Here is a 15393-nt window from a genome sequence, read left to right as displayed (position 1 = left end):
ATGCCTCATTGTCAGCTCAAGCTCAGTATGTCAAAGACTGAACTTCTCATCTTTCCCTTCTCTACTCATTCCATCTCCTTATTCATGTCTTTCAACTTGCCACTTATATTTAGTTGAATGATGACCAAATAACATTACTTCAAAGTAATTTATATTAAGATTTTTTTTTCTTTTTTTACAGTATAAGCCTTTTAGGAGCTCTCTTCAGACATAAGCAACTTATAACTATTTTACTGTAGAACGTCTTCCTTTTTAAGAACCTAAATGAGGTTATTTAAAATGTGTTAAAATATGTTAATCATCTATAACCACATTAAATATAAAACATGAACACCATAACTACATTGATCAATTAATAATTTATGAGTAAAGCACAAATATATTATTAGTAGCATTTAATAGACGTCCTAGATAATGCCACGATGAAGTGATATTTTTTGTCTTTATGCTGAATATTTGTGTAAGTGGTCACATATGAAAAATGTGTGAGAGATTCAAAGCAAGCGAGAAAGGAAAATAAGTTTCTTCTAGAAGATTTCAGCTTTTGCAATATATGGAGAATGATACCTTCAAAGAAGACATGGGGCAAGGTTTCTCAAACAAGAGAAAGTCCCTATGTAAACTAAATGAAACAATGGCATGCCAACAGAAAGATAATGAGAAAAGAGAAAAAAGTTATAAAAATGTATAGATTTAAGACAAGGTACAGTGCATGGTAGATTTCCCAATTCAATTATTGTAGAATCTAGTCCTAGCTTGACTACATAGACCTAGACTTGGATAAATATGCACAGTTATGTAATTACTTAAGTGAGTAGAGTTTCTCATTCACAAAGTGAACAACAGAAATTGCAAAGCTGAGTTTCAACATGTTCTGAGATTTGGGATTAAAAAAAGGAATAAGTAACACTGGAGAAATTCTAAAGATCTTCTTTATAATAGTGTGACTCAGGGGTAAAATGCTACTGGTTTGGACTGATTCGCCCAAACCAGTAGCAAAGATGCCAGCTGTTCACTCGAACTGGTAGTAAAAAAAATTCTACTGGTTTGGGTGAATTGGTTTTTCTGATGATTAGCCGTGCCGCGTGATTTATATTAGCTAGAAAGCAGGATTTCCTGCTTTCTAGCTAATATAAATCGTGTGTCACAGCGTTTCCCTCCTCGTTTCCCTCGTTGTTCGCTTACTCACTTGTCAGGCGCACTCAGTAGCAGGCTCTGCCCACCCGCCCAGACATCATTTTGACACTCTGCGCATGCACGGAAGTTCCTGCGCATGCACCAGTGGTGGGTTTCGGTTCCCGTTGCAACCAGTACGCTGCAATGGGGGCCGGGCGTGCACCACGGGCCTGTGCGCTGCACATGCATGCACACCCACCGCCTGCGGTGCTCCAGCTGCTTGGTGGAGCATCACGCAGGTGCGGTACGCAGCGTGCGCATGCGCAGATGGCAGATTTCCTTCAAATACTGGTAAGGAACGAGGGCAGGCGGGTGGGCCCTCCAAAGCACCGTTCTGGTACGGTGGCTGCTGCTTCGGGCAGGCACCGGTATGCATGTACCAGGGCATACCTCCTGAAACCCACCACTGGCATGCACACTCACTCACATTGCTACTGAACCGGTACCAAAAGTAAGTGGATTTCACCCCTGGTGTGACTGCTCATCTTAAACAAACAAACCTACTAAACTTCTATTTGTTCTAATTCAATCAATAGAGATTTTCTTTGTACAATTATGTAGTTATTGGTTCAACTTAACAACTTTTTGTCTATTGTTGTGTCTTATTTAGGCAGTAAACAAATACAATTTACAGTTTCAAATGCTGTCAGTAAATCTAAAAGTTACAAACAAGTTTAAATGTGCCTTCAATATTTCATCATCATTATCATACCGTGTTTCCCCAAAAATACGACCTGTCCTGAAACTAAAGCCTTGCCACATTTTTCGCGTGGGCAAAAATATAAGCCCATCCCCCAAAATAAGCCCCCTGGACAGTCTCCCCCCTCCGGCCAGGCAGAGCATCGCTCGCCAACCTAGTGGTATCCTGAAGACGCCAAGCCACGGGAACGAGGTGGGGGCAAAGGCGCTTGCATTGCTTGGTGCTTTCGGGGTACCACTAGGTCGGTCAGCGGGGCTGTGCCCAGCTGAAGAGGGGGGTTGCCAGGCAGCTGCTCTCTTGCGACCCCCCTTTCCAGTTAGGCACAGCGCCGCTGACCGACCTAGCAGTACCCGGAAGGCACCAAGCAATGTGAGCACTTGTTCGTTGCCCTCCGCCTCCTGTGGCTCGGTGCCTTCGGAATGCCTCTAGGTGAGTGAATGGGGCTCTGCATGGCTGGAGAGGGGGGTTGTGCAGTGGCTTTTCCACTCCCCACTCGCGCAGCTCACAGGCTCCCGATGCCCTTGGCTAACTCTACAGTACCTGCAGAGACAGGACATCTCTGCTGCTGGCGCTGCCCACCGCTTGGTTTTTTTTTTCAAAGCACGGAGGACGGATGCCGCTCTGGAAGTATGCTCTATGATAGCATACAACCATAGAGCGTACTCCCAGAGCAGTATCCTACCTCCGTGCTTTGGAAGCCGCAACGGAGGACGGATGCCGCTCTGGGAGTACGCTCTATGGTTGTACAATCTGCAGCCCACAACTACAGAGCGTACTTCCAGAGTGGCATCCATCCTCTGTGCTTTGGGGAAAAAAACCAAGCGGCGGGCGGCGCCAGCAGCGGAGATGCCCTGTTTCTGCAGGTACTGTAGAGTTAGCCAAGGGCATCATGAGCCTATGAGTCACGCGAGCGGGGAGTGGAAAAGCCACTGTGCAACACCCCTCTCCAGCCATGCAGAGCCCCATTCACTCACCTAGGGGCATTCCGAAGGCACCGAGCCATGGGAGGCGGAGGGCGGCGAACAAGTGCTCACGTTGCTTGGTGCCTTCCGGGTACTGCTAGGTCGGTCAGCGGTGCTGTGCCTGGCTGGAAAGAGGCGTTGCCGGGCGGCTGCTCGCGAGCTTGGTCACCTCATGGCTGCTGTGTTGCTGCTGCGACAGCGCAACATAGTCATTCGACTCCGAGGCTCTGCCCGGCTCTTTGGGAGCCCGGTCGCCAGGGAGCAGCCACCCGGCAACCCAAAAATAATAAGCCCTTCCCTTTAATAAGCCCAAGGCCATATTTCGTGGATCAAAAAAATATAAGACCCTGTCGTATTTTCGGGGAAACACGGTAACATTCATCATTTTTGCAATGTTTATCAATATTATATTTCAACTTGTTTTTCTTGGCCATGTTAGTTGGAAACACACTAACATAGTTGAAGTCCAACCTATCTGCAGAGCCCTAGGCTAAAGGAAAGCTACTCTACTGTGATTAAAGTAATTTACTCATCATTAAACTAAGTGCATATTCTTTTCCTGTTCACCTTATGTATTTTTCTTTCTTGTATCTTTATTTTTTCTATTGCACTTATTTTCAGCATGTTTCTCACTTGGGGCAGGTTTGTCATATTTAGACAGCATCGTGTAAATAAATCAATAAAAACAACTTTTCTGTTTAACCAATTCATGTAAAATGAAAGCAATACATAGGATAGGAAATCACTTATTCTGCAGACAAGAGGATATTGTGTGAAAATCTACCAATCCAAGGGAGGGGGGGAAAGAACCTCAAGAAGGAAATCTTATTAGCATCGTTATTGTTCCATACTTTAAAAAATCACACAATCTCTCAAGCTTTATTTACTTCATTTTTCTGGTTATCACTATATGCAGTTTAGAAACTGACGCAGTGACCTGTTTGAAGGTCCCTTGCCAAATACTAATGCTGTTTTCTATCATCTGTAGTGATTTCTGAACCAGTGGGTGTCGGTTTCATGAGCTCTATACTATCCAACCTGGAATTCTTTAAATGACAAGCTAAGGGTTTCTCACAGAGAAAAGAGACTACAACAGAGCCTAGAAAAACTGGTCAACTTAAGTTCAGGTAGTCCTTGACTTACAACAGTTCATTTAGTGACTGTTCAAAATTACAACATCACTGAAAAAAAGTGACTTGTGACCATTTTTCACACTTACAACCGTTGCCGCATCCCCATAAGTATAATCTTGATTGTCATTGTACTTAAATACAACGAAATTGGTTATGATCATGTAATCAAAATTCAGACTGTTGGTAACTGTCTCACATTTGCAATGGTTGTAGTGTCCTGGGATCATGTGATCCATCACCTTTTGTGATCTTTCTGACAAGCAAAGTCAATCGCTAAGCCAAATTTACTTGACAACCGTGTTACTAACTTAACAACTGCAATTACTTCCTTAACAACTGTCACAAGACAGATCATAAAATGGGGCAAAACTCACTTAACAAATGTCTCGCTTAGCAACATAAATTTTGGGTTTCAATTGTGGTCGTAAGTTGAGGACTACCTGTATTAACAATATCAATGTGATTCAAACTAAGCCCCTGTAAAAGACAATTAATATTAGCAGCTCTAAAAGGTCCTGGAGATTATGAAAGTTGGGAAAACATAAAGAAACTGTTCATCATTAACAGTTGTCCTCCAAAATAGATTGACAAGGGCTAACATAGGTAGTTCTTAACTTACAACCATGCATTTAGTGGCCATTTGAAGTTACAATGGCACTGAAAAAAGTGACTTAGGACCCTGTTTCACATGACCATTACAACATCCCTACAGTCACATGATGAGATTCAGACGCTTGGCAACTGACTCATATTTATGACAGTTGCAGTGTCCCGGGGTCAAGTGATCAACTTTTTGCGCCTTTCTGACAAGCAACAGTCAATAGGGAAGCCAGATTCACTTAACAACTGCATTACTAACTTTAACAACTGCAACAATTCACTTAACAACTGAATTGTAAGAAAGGTCAGCAAGAAAGGTCATAAAACAGGGCAACTGTTTAACAGCTGAGCGACAGAGCTCAAATTTTGAGCTCACCTTTGGCCGTAAGTCGAGGATTAGAAAGGTGTAGAAAGCTATTCTGTAGTATTTTTTTTCTATGAAGCACAATATTGCTTGCTTTTCCATTACCAAAGCATCAGAACTGGAGAATTCTGGGAGTTGAAGTCCACTTTCCCTCCTGAGGGCCAAGGTTGGGAAACACTGATCTAGACTCACAGTTAAATATAAAAAATCAGAAGAAAACCTACAGTTCTCTCAGGGTGACTTTCATTCCTTTGGCTTTCCTTGACTGCAACTCAGATCTGTCATCCATCAGAATTCCCACCACCATCGCCAAAAACAAAAACAAAAACCAATGCTTGAAATGGAAGATGGAACTGGCATAACAAAACAAAACAAAAAAAATTCACCCCATTTTGCAAAGCTGAAGTGCAATTCGAAGTTTTCAAACCGGCCTCCTGGGTCCAATTTCAACATATTCAACACCCCCCCCCCCAAAAAAAAAGCAAGCTTTCACAAAGCTACCTCAGTCTGAAGAGTCCATAGGTACTTCGAGGGCGGGAGAGAAACAGGAGGAGGAAGCAAGAGTTTCTGTTTTAAGCCAGAGTTATTCAGCGATTTGTTTTCGTTGAAAGGCTAGCTCCAGTCTTGTGACTCCTTATTTACTATTCTGGTAACTGTGGCTGCATCTGCAACTGATAGTGTTTCCTCAGAGAGATCAGATTCCACTGGCCGCTCGCCAGCAGGCATGTGACTGCAGCGAAGGGAACCCTCCGTGCCAGATATAGAAGTAATTTGCACAAAACACTAGGCAGAGGATTAACTGGCCAAGGGCGGGTGAACAGCCTGCCTTGCATTTCTCCCTGGTTCTCTCTCTCAGGATAAGCAAGCGGCAGGCATTGATTCCTTCCCTCCTCAAAGAACCATCACACAGGGCACAGCCAGAGATTATGTAAGGCCCAAAGCACGTCACAGACTGTTTCAATTCTTTCCTCACATTTACATCTTATGAGTCTCTGGGAAATCTCTTTGCTTCTTTTTTTTCTGAGGAAGGCCTAATCAAGTCGATGTGGCCACTACCGAGAAAAGAGAGTGGGTGGGGTGGGGACACGGTCGCGGCTGGAAAAAAAGGAAGCTCTGCACACCTAAGAAGAGGAACTGGGACAAAAGGACACAGGCTAATTGTAGAAATACACACAGATCTACAAGTCTAAGCCTACCTATAGTTAATGGGGGTGACTTGTAGGGCAGCTTAGTCACTTGGCCAGGCATTGATTAGTGGAAAACAAAGTCAAGGGTCTTAGAACTTCTTCTTTTGGCTCCTCAGGACTATATCAGTTTTAGACCAGGCAGAAGCTTCCTTCCACTGTTATGATAATTATAATTATTGTATAATTAAAAGGGGTATGGTGGAGGCATCCATTCGTGTAATACAATGTTTGGAAACAAGGCCACATGCTTGTCATACTGCTCATTATATATATCACACCACACAGACGGCGGTATAATATGGATATTCACAATCCAGCTGAGCTGATTTTTATGGAATAAATCCTCTCAGAAGATCAACCTCAGAGCTTATGTCTGTGCTCTGCTTAAAAGCTCCCAACCTTTCCCACAGTTGATAGGACAAAATTTCCGCATTATGAAGGAATTGGGAATGGGACTGTAGCAAGGTTTTTGCATTTCTACTCTGGATTTGTCAAAAATTGTGGCTTTAGCATTCCAACTCAAGACTCTTCTGGATGTAGTGGGAGATAATTTCCATCATCCCAGATATCGTGATCAAGAATATTTAGGGATTGGTATAAGAACAGTTAAATCATCAAGCAAGAAAGAGACAAGATTGGGGAACATTACTTTAGACTTGATCACATCCAAATTGAATAAAAAGAGATTAATATCTCTAAGCAGTTCTTAGCATACTAATTTACTTATCTCCAATTTAGTATCTAATTTGTTGAAAATTCTGCAAGTTGCAGAATTATGTATTCTGGAGTCATAACACAAATATACAAAGTTAGGGAAGACTGTTTTAGGCAATAATTTATAAAAGAGGAAAACAGGCCTAAATTAGGTACTTAGGCAAGCTAGGTTTTGGCAGACTTCCCCACAGATGATACAAGAGTAAAAATCTGCCTGTTTAATGAAGGCCATCCATTTTGAACTTGGAAAAGCCAAAGTGCTGTCAATAACCTGATGTGTTTTGTGCTTATTTTTTTCCACTTGTTCTGATCTTAGCCCAAAAGCTGAAAAATTTACTCTGGAAAGGAATAATGAAATTCATAATATGTTGAAGTGTGAACAGGAAAGTATTTCTTGGGGGGGTATTTTTTTGGCACGGAAAATGACACAGACACTTTGTAAATTAAAGAAGTCAGGATGCAGGGTGTGTGTGGCCTGAATTCCAGCAACGGGACATGTTCTCCGGAGGGCTCTCTGAAGAACCTTCAGATTCCTGCTGTATCAGGGGAGGGGGTGACCTGTAGCCCCACCCTAGCTGTCCTGAAGACACAGTGAAGAAGGTGGGCGCAAGTGGGTGTGGTTGAGGAACCCGCAACTCCCCTATAACACCTGCTTTTGCCCAAAGAAGTTGTTGTGTCCAAAGCCAGCAAACATAAGGTGTCAATCAACACCCACCAACCGTCTGGATTGGTCAATACCAGTAGGCGTCACCAGAGGGAGCTAACCTACATCTGATTGGTTGCCGGTTTGACAGCGGCTATATAAATAGCTGTCAAACCGGAGTTCACTGTTCTTGTTATGCTGTTACTTAGTTGTGTCTCAAATAAATAGTAGTTCTTTACGAATCGCCTCATGAATCTTAATTCTAATTAAGAATATAATAGAAGTCATGATGCACAAATTGTTTTTTAATGTAAAGATTCTCGAGAGTAATGGGGTGTGTTTTAAAACATTGTGCACCCTGGCTTTCAAAGCTCATGATATGTTTCCCATTTGCAATGTTTCTTCTTTTTTCTGAACATTTTCCTCTCCCCATATGGTTATTATTTAAAAATGTAATAGCCACTGAATGCACATGCCAGCAAAATTACCGTATGGCCTCTTGAGGGCTGGTTGCTTTAAGCCTGGATGAACTCATCTTTGATGGGCCTCTCAGTGACTGATTTAAATTCTGAAACTCGTTTCCTCCCTGTACTGTTTCGATGACAAAAGCTCCTTTGCTGTTTCTTTAGTATTTGAAACACTTCGGTGCTAACCAACCTTTTTCAGATTTTTGTCAGCAATTCCAATTAATCATCCTCACCCACCAACCACCCACCCATTTGCCTCAAACCTGATAGAAACATCCATATGTTAAAAATAAAACTTGCCTTTATACAAGGCTGGTCTCCTTAAAGAAACCAGCTTTTGAAAGCAAGGCAGACTCACACCAGCTGACAGCTCCTTCCCCTCTGCCAGCATATTCAAATAAACAAGACAAAAATTTGGAGGCAAGAGTCTTTTTTTAAATATATATAATCAGTGAAGAACAGAAAAGTAAGAATGATGCAATGTTATGAGAGCAGTAAAAACAGGATTCCTTATATTAGAACTCTTGGCATCCTAGTTCTTATTTTTACATTGTTCAAGCTATTCTGTAGCTTGTGGTAAGTAGAAATAAGATTATAAAACACTCACTTGTAGAACTTATGAAAAGCCTATACTTTCCACAAAGAACATTCCCCTCAGCTTCCCACAAGAGATGAACCGCCCTCTATGCATATGTGTTTGTCTAAAGAAAAGTGCAAAAATTGGAAGCAACCAGCAATGCTATCTTGAACCAATCTTTCTTTTGTACAGATAGTCCTCGACTTACAACAGTTCTATAGTGACCATTCAAAGTTACAATAGCACTAAAAATGTAACTTATTACCATTTTTCACACTAATGACCATTGCAGCATCCACAGGGTCATGTGGTCAAAATTCAGATTCTTGGAAACGGGTAAATATTTATGATTGTTGTTGTGTCCCAAGGTCATGTGATCCCGTTACAACCTGACCAGCAAAGTCAACGGGGAAGCCAGATTCACTTAATAATAACCTGGTTCCTAACTTATCAACTGTGGTGATTCACTTAACAAGTCATACAATGGGGGCAAAGCTCACTTAACAAACATCTCATTTAACAACAGAGATTTGGGGCTCAATTGTGGTCGTAAGTTGTGGACTACCTGTACATGAATGGGCATCTTTATCTGCTGGTTCATTTGCTAAAAAAAGTTGGGCAAATTGCAGGTCTACAGCCATTGGCAACCACTTTGATTCTTTCCCAAGCACTCCACTGTGCATTTGAAAACATCCATGTTAGTTCCCCATCATGTGGAAACAGAAAAATACTAGTCTAAGTCCTGATACAAGCTGATAGGTTTTTTTTTAAAGGAACGAAGAAAACCTTGGCATGCTGACTCTTTAGGGGAGGAAAAAGATTGGAAAGTGAATTAGCTACTCTACTGCTAATATAAATACTTGATAAACACTGCAGTTTGCAAAACTCCAAAATTCCCACTAGATTATCAAACACTCTGGCAACAGTAGCTCTTCTACACATTAACACGGTTAGTTAAACAGTAAAATAACTCAGAGGTAGTTTCATCTCTACAATATTTTGGTTTCTATGCACCCAGCTCTGCTGCTGTAGAATATTTACTGTACTTCAGAACTCTGGGCACATTACTGGCCATGCACTTCTCTATTTTCCTCCCTCCCAGCCAATTACATAATCAACATGTCATGTGCTTAAAGATTTAGTCAACAAATGTCTCAATTATATACAATGCAAAGGATTGCTTTTTTTTTCTTTCTGAAATGTTTTCACTTCAGTTGCTCTTACACTTCAGTAGCAAGCCATCCCTTTTTATTTAATATTCTCCATGAAAGTAAAAAGGGCGAGCCATTTCAAAAAATCAGTCCCTAAACACAAGCCCAAGGCAAGTCCAATCAAAGTTCAAATGAGAAATGTTCCTTCTAGAGATAAACAAAGCAATTCCAAGGCAAATCGCAACTGCAGAGAAATCCTGGAGTGCTGCTTGTCCTGTATATGTCTGCATAGTAGCAGCACTAATAATATTAAAAAATACAATGCAGTACAAGGAAACACCTCCTCTCTTTCAAAACCTCCCCGAGTCCATTCCAGGATACAATGTGCTGCAGCTTACAGATACTTGCACATTTATTCATGTTAAGCAGACTTTTGGGGGAAGAATGCCAGACCTCTTTAACGACACGAACATTGCAACTAACAGCAATTCCCTAAAGACGTCATCGTTTCCTTGTAGCCATCAGCAACAATTTCATACTAGACTAGAGGATATAAAAAGGAGGCTAGGAAGGCAATATAATACAGCACAGAGGAAGTAATTTTCCCACTGAAGCAGAAACATTCAGCCATTAGCACGTGTTTCCCTCCCCAATTCTAACCGTTTCCTTGTTGCATCTGCTTTTGCAGTGAAGAAGAAAAACCCAAAAACAGAATGTGGGGAGCACACAAAAACTATCATTCCAATCACTTCTAACAATGTCAAGACATTGTGGCACTTTGGCTTCGGAAAGAAAGAACTATCTCAGTTGTCAGCAGGCAGAACAAAAGGGACATTCTTGGCAGTGGGATCCTGCCAGCCCTGTATCTCTAGAGAAAACGGGTCTTCAGAATTTCCTCTGTAGCATCAGCTGGGCTGAAAGTTAATTAGCAGAAACCTTCAGAAGCCAAAGGGAACATGGGAACACAGGGATGCAGCAGTAAAGCCAGACTGGCATTGTTTAGTGTTCCTATGTGGAAGGAGTTATGTGATATTAAAACATTAATATGCTGACAGTCTCCAGTGACAGATTGTTCCTTGTTTCCACACAATCCTAATCCTAGCTCTACATTCCAAGGTGGTAATGGATTTAGAATGGGGTGTCCATCTTCCAGGAGAAGAGTCTCCTTTAAAAATCATGGCTATACCTGCAAACATGGCTCAGGTCAAAGGCATCAAGCAATGATTCTGACTTCAAAAGAAGTAGCCAAGGGAAGAATTCAAGAGCTATGCTAAGTAAAGCATTTGCTGTTATGTCGCAATTCCACTGAATAAAGACTATAGCAAGCATGAGATGGCCTTGTGAAATGCTTTGCCATTGTGCTGTGCACACCTAACTATCTAGGCTTGGATTTGGTTGGCCCATCAAAGTCTGTTCTGCTTAATAGTAGCTCTCCAATCTCTTGAGCAAACTAAACTCCTGTGACTGGGATATGTCAAGAACCGAAGCTGGGACTGCACATACTTTCTGCTCTATTCCTAAGTAATGGCCCCATCAGTACCTCTTCTGCTTTTCACTAGAAGCTGATGCAAACCATCCTCAAAGTGCCAAGTCTGTTCCAAGCCTCAGAGGAAGACACCACAGATCAGCTGAGTTCTTGAAACAGGACTTACACTTCAAGGTTCAAATTTTAAGAGGAATAACATGATTCCAAATAGGGAAGCAAATGAAGCAAATAAAAGGAAGAATCAAATAAGAAATCAAATAAAAATAAGAATTCAAAATCCATTGTACCATGCTTTTCAAACAAAACAAACAAACAAAACCCCAGAATGGCTGACTTGAATTGACTACAGAAGTACATTTTAAATCCACCATTATTCTTTTCTCAAGCAAACTTTGCAAATTAAAGGCAGCTAGACGGTAGATGACAGGTTACAGACTTTGCACCCAAAATATAGTTCTGAGTTAGTTTTCTGTGTTGGATAGCTTATGAACTGCTGTAATAGCAATCATCCCATCGGCATTATTTCCTCTTAAGAAAGCTGGATTCATTTAAATATCTCTAAGAAATGGCAGCAGATTTGCTTGCAGGCGACAACTAGAGACTGAATCACTGCAATTGATTACATAAAAGGCATTCACATATATGGAGGTGTTTCTCCCATTCTCTAGGAAAGTTCTTGGTGCTTCTTGTTGCACGGCAATCTTCCAGGATAGGAGTGTCTGCAGGAGCTACACCTCTTGTCATGATGATGAAAGCAACGTTGTACTGTAAACACACATTTCTTAATGCATGCCATGTCCCCACACTTGTAGAAAAGGAATGCATACTGGGTGCAATGCTGCTTTCATCATTTGCCCCCTCTTTCTCTTCTGCAGAAACCTCTGTTCCCAGGGTTCTCCTGCATTACAGATTCACTATAGACCACCCAGATTATAGATGTTTGCCCTAGAACAGCAACAGGATTGAAAGCCTGAAGGTCTCTACATTAAAATTTATTTTAGATCTAAAAATAGACAGCCAGAAGCCCATTAGTTTCCCCAGCCAGAACCTCTGGATGCAGAACATGCAAAGAATACAAGTTAACCACCTCTGTTCTAAACAATAGTGGACGATGGTTTAATTACTGCTCTTCAGCATAGAATAATGTGAATTTAGAGTTTATTTTCCGCATTATACATTTGTTACCAGAAGCATTTAAACACTCACCTGAATTCATTTAAGGCATCCACAATCCTGTTATATGCCAAACTCCGTTGGCTGGCATCAGCTGACCGACGACTTGTTTTCATAGCCTTGAAAAAAATTGTTTAAACTAATATCAGACAAAACTCCAAGTCATATGCTATGTTTTATCTAAAGGGGACTCGAGCAGGCAAACAGAGGATGTGTTTCTTTTTTTGTTATGTCTGTGTGTGGATTTCTTTTTAATGAGATAAATATTGTCCCTTGATAAGTTTCATATCAAGATAGAGATATGTGAGGAACAAGTATTTACACTGTCCCTTTTTTCTACACTCTTGCTTGCAAGAGGCTATAAAGAGGCCCAAGTTTTCCCACACTGCAAAAGCAGAGTCCATGTTCAAACAAATCCTTCAACTAATTGCCTGCACCCAATAGTAAATAGAATTCATTGTTAGCGAGGTAGGATTTGTTCTCTGAACAAGGGGCAGAATGCAGGTTAATGTGGGTCATAATCCTAAAGTAATCAGACCCATTGTTTTCATCTCTTTATCTCTTTGAAGCAAGTGACTAGGACCCAATTCAGAATTCACATGGTGTTCCATCATGTGCTCCCCTCTATCACATAGATATTCCCATATCTGATTTAAGCTCTCCGTGGCTTTGTGCACAATGCACTGTATTCATGTAAGACTGCAACACAGGACACTTTCCGCCACTAAAATAGGGTACAGGAGCTTAATAGACATAGTCATCTATCTATCTATTGTCCATTTTATAGCCTTAGAATTCTCCCTACAGCCCTGACAGATTTCTATGCAGAAGATATAAGAGAAGGTCATGGGTTCAAGGAAGAGGAAATCTTATTCTGCAAGCAGAAGTCAGTTTCCACAGCTGTGGATGTTTTATAATTTTAATATATGCAGAGGAGAGAGAATGACACAACTATTCCTTCAACTCACTAATTCCAATAGCCATGCTCTTGTTCCATGTCAGAGCTAGCTGGAATCCAAACTACCCTAAATTTGGCAGCCTTTGTCTACCATGTGCTGTGCACTCATAGTCAGTATATCCAGTGTTGCTGACTGTGTATCTGTAGTATATACCAAAGCAAGACTGCAGAGACCTATGCCATCTGCCTCACTCAAGGCAATTGTCAATTGGCACACTGACTGCTTTTCAAAAGCTTTTTGTGATTATTTCAAATGTGCTGCTGATGAATGTGCCCTATTTATCATTTTAAAAAGAGGGGGGAACGTACTGTGGTACAGTCTCCTACACAGGCAAATCAAAAATGGAGTCACAGTGGTAAGGGACTAGAGGCAAGAGGGACAGTCCAGCATCACAGCAAAAGACACTAGATCATTGATGCAGAATATGTTATGGCAAACTCTCCCACACACATCAATGCACCCCACACTGTCTGCATGGAGTAACTTGGGTCCCAGCAAAATAGTACCCACCAGCAAATCTAAATCTGTCTTTGGCTTGAGTCAAATACTGGTTTGCCCCAAGATATAGAGGAGGACACGCAGACACAGGTTCATGGAAGAGTTGCAGAGGCACCTTCACATCAGGGTGCGGAGAATATGCTAATGTACCCAAAGACACATGTCTATGTCAACGGCATGACTATAATGACTTTGCCTGTTTGGGGGATGTAAAGAGATTTCAAAGGGAAGCCCAAACAGCTTTGGCAAGATAATTGAACGGAGGAATTATAACTAGGAAATTTAACTCAGAGATCTGTAGTCATACATATTGAACCATGTAACTCAAAAGTAACCAAATCAGCTCAGCACAGCCTTTCCTTTTTGGCCACTTAAGAGTGATGTCAAAAGCTTTATGCATTTCCCTGAAATAAGACCACTTCCTAACATTAGCATTATGGAGTCTGCATGTGCATCGCCAGCTTGGTCTAACACAACTCAAACTTGGCAACATAATGATATGTGGACTTCAAACTTCCAAAATTTTCTAGCCAGTATGTTTAAATCCACACTTTATAATGTTGTGAAGGTCGAGAAACACTAGTCTAATGCCTCTAAATGAATTCTGATAAATCTCAACCTTGCAGATTAAACTGACAAAGCTGTATCGTAAAATTAGAATTAACAAATAAATTAAAAGTATGTATAGGGGATGATAGTATTTACCTGTTCTATTGCACTCTTCAGCTTATTCATGTGGCTCTCAAAAAGAGGGAAGTGTGAGAAAAAGAACTCATTAAATTTGCTATTTTCTTCTTCATCCTTTGAAAGTGAGAATATCACCCCAATTGCTATCTTCTTTTTCCTGACAATTCCTGGACTTGGGCTGGAGTTGTCGTCTGACAAATTAAAGCTTTCTTCCACTGACCTTTATAAGAACCAAAAACGAAGAAGTGTAAATTATTTGAAATTTTTCAAACTATATTGCAGGTAGTACTTTGATACAGTAAAATAACCTCCTCGCTTGTCTTTTTTAAAATAATAGTCTAAAATTAATAGTAGCTCTTAGTCTTTTCATCAAAATCCAGCATGCTTGTTCCGGGCATCTGCTATTAATGCCCAGAGTTCTAAATATCATAGAATTGTGAAGAACCATTTAAATCACCCATTTCAACTCTCTGCTGTGTACAGGAATCCAATTCAAGTAATCACAACAGTCCAACCTCTAAACATATCCTGAAAATAGGTCTTTCAGGTAAAATTTATACAACATTCAGCTGGAATATGTTGTCACGTTAACTCCAAACAGAATCAGCACCCCTGCCATAACTGCATTCTTTGTTACATCATTTCAAGAGTTTGAAATATTCCATTACATTTCTTTCATCTTCCCAAAGCTAAACGTTCCCAGTTCTTTCCACTTTTCTTCACAGGACTTAAATTTAAATTGTCTTTGTTATTCTTTTAAGAAACTCTTCCATTTTCTCCAATTTCTTCTTTTAGTGCCCAGAATTGGACACAATAATGGAAGTGGAGCTGAATATGAATATGAATAAATATAATAGAATGATAATTTCCCGATATTTGGAAGCTATCTCACACTGCCAGTTCATATTCAGCTTTC

General features: G+C 40.8%; 1 protein-coding gene across 4 annotated transcripts in view; it reads right to left on the bottom strand.

The window, feature by feature from the left end:
- The window catches only part of FNIP1 (folliculin interacting protein 1), a 543489-nt gene that overhangs the window by 440222 nt on the left and 87874 nt on the right, over positions 1–15393 (bottom strand). For all 4 annotated transcript variants that reach the window (XR_014173903.1, XM_081936540.1, XM_081936541.1 and 1 more), the window contains 2 exons: positions 14496–14697; positions 12367–12452 (listed from right to left, as the gene is read on the bottom strand). Coding sequence is in view for 3 of the 4 variants with exons in the window: in XM_081936540.1 (XP_081792666.1) it covers positions 12367–12452; positions 14496–14697 (288 nt within the window). In the remaining variant the exon portion in view is untranslated. The remainder of the gene's footprint in view (positions 1–12366; positions 12453–14495; positions 14698–15393) is intronic.

The sequence above is a fragment of the Natrix helvetica genome (genome assembly GCF_964273705.1).
Source record: "Natrix helvetica genome assembly, chromosome: 1".
Taxonomy (NCBI): domain Eukaryota; kingdom Metazoa; phylum Chordata; class Lepidosauria; order Squamata; family Natricidae; genus Natrix; species Natrix helvetica.
This window is presented reverse-complemented; position numbering and strand designations above follow the sequence as displayed.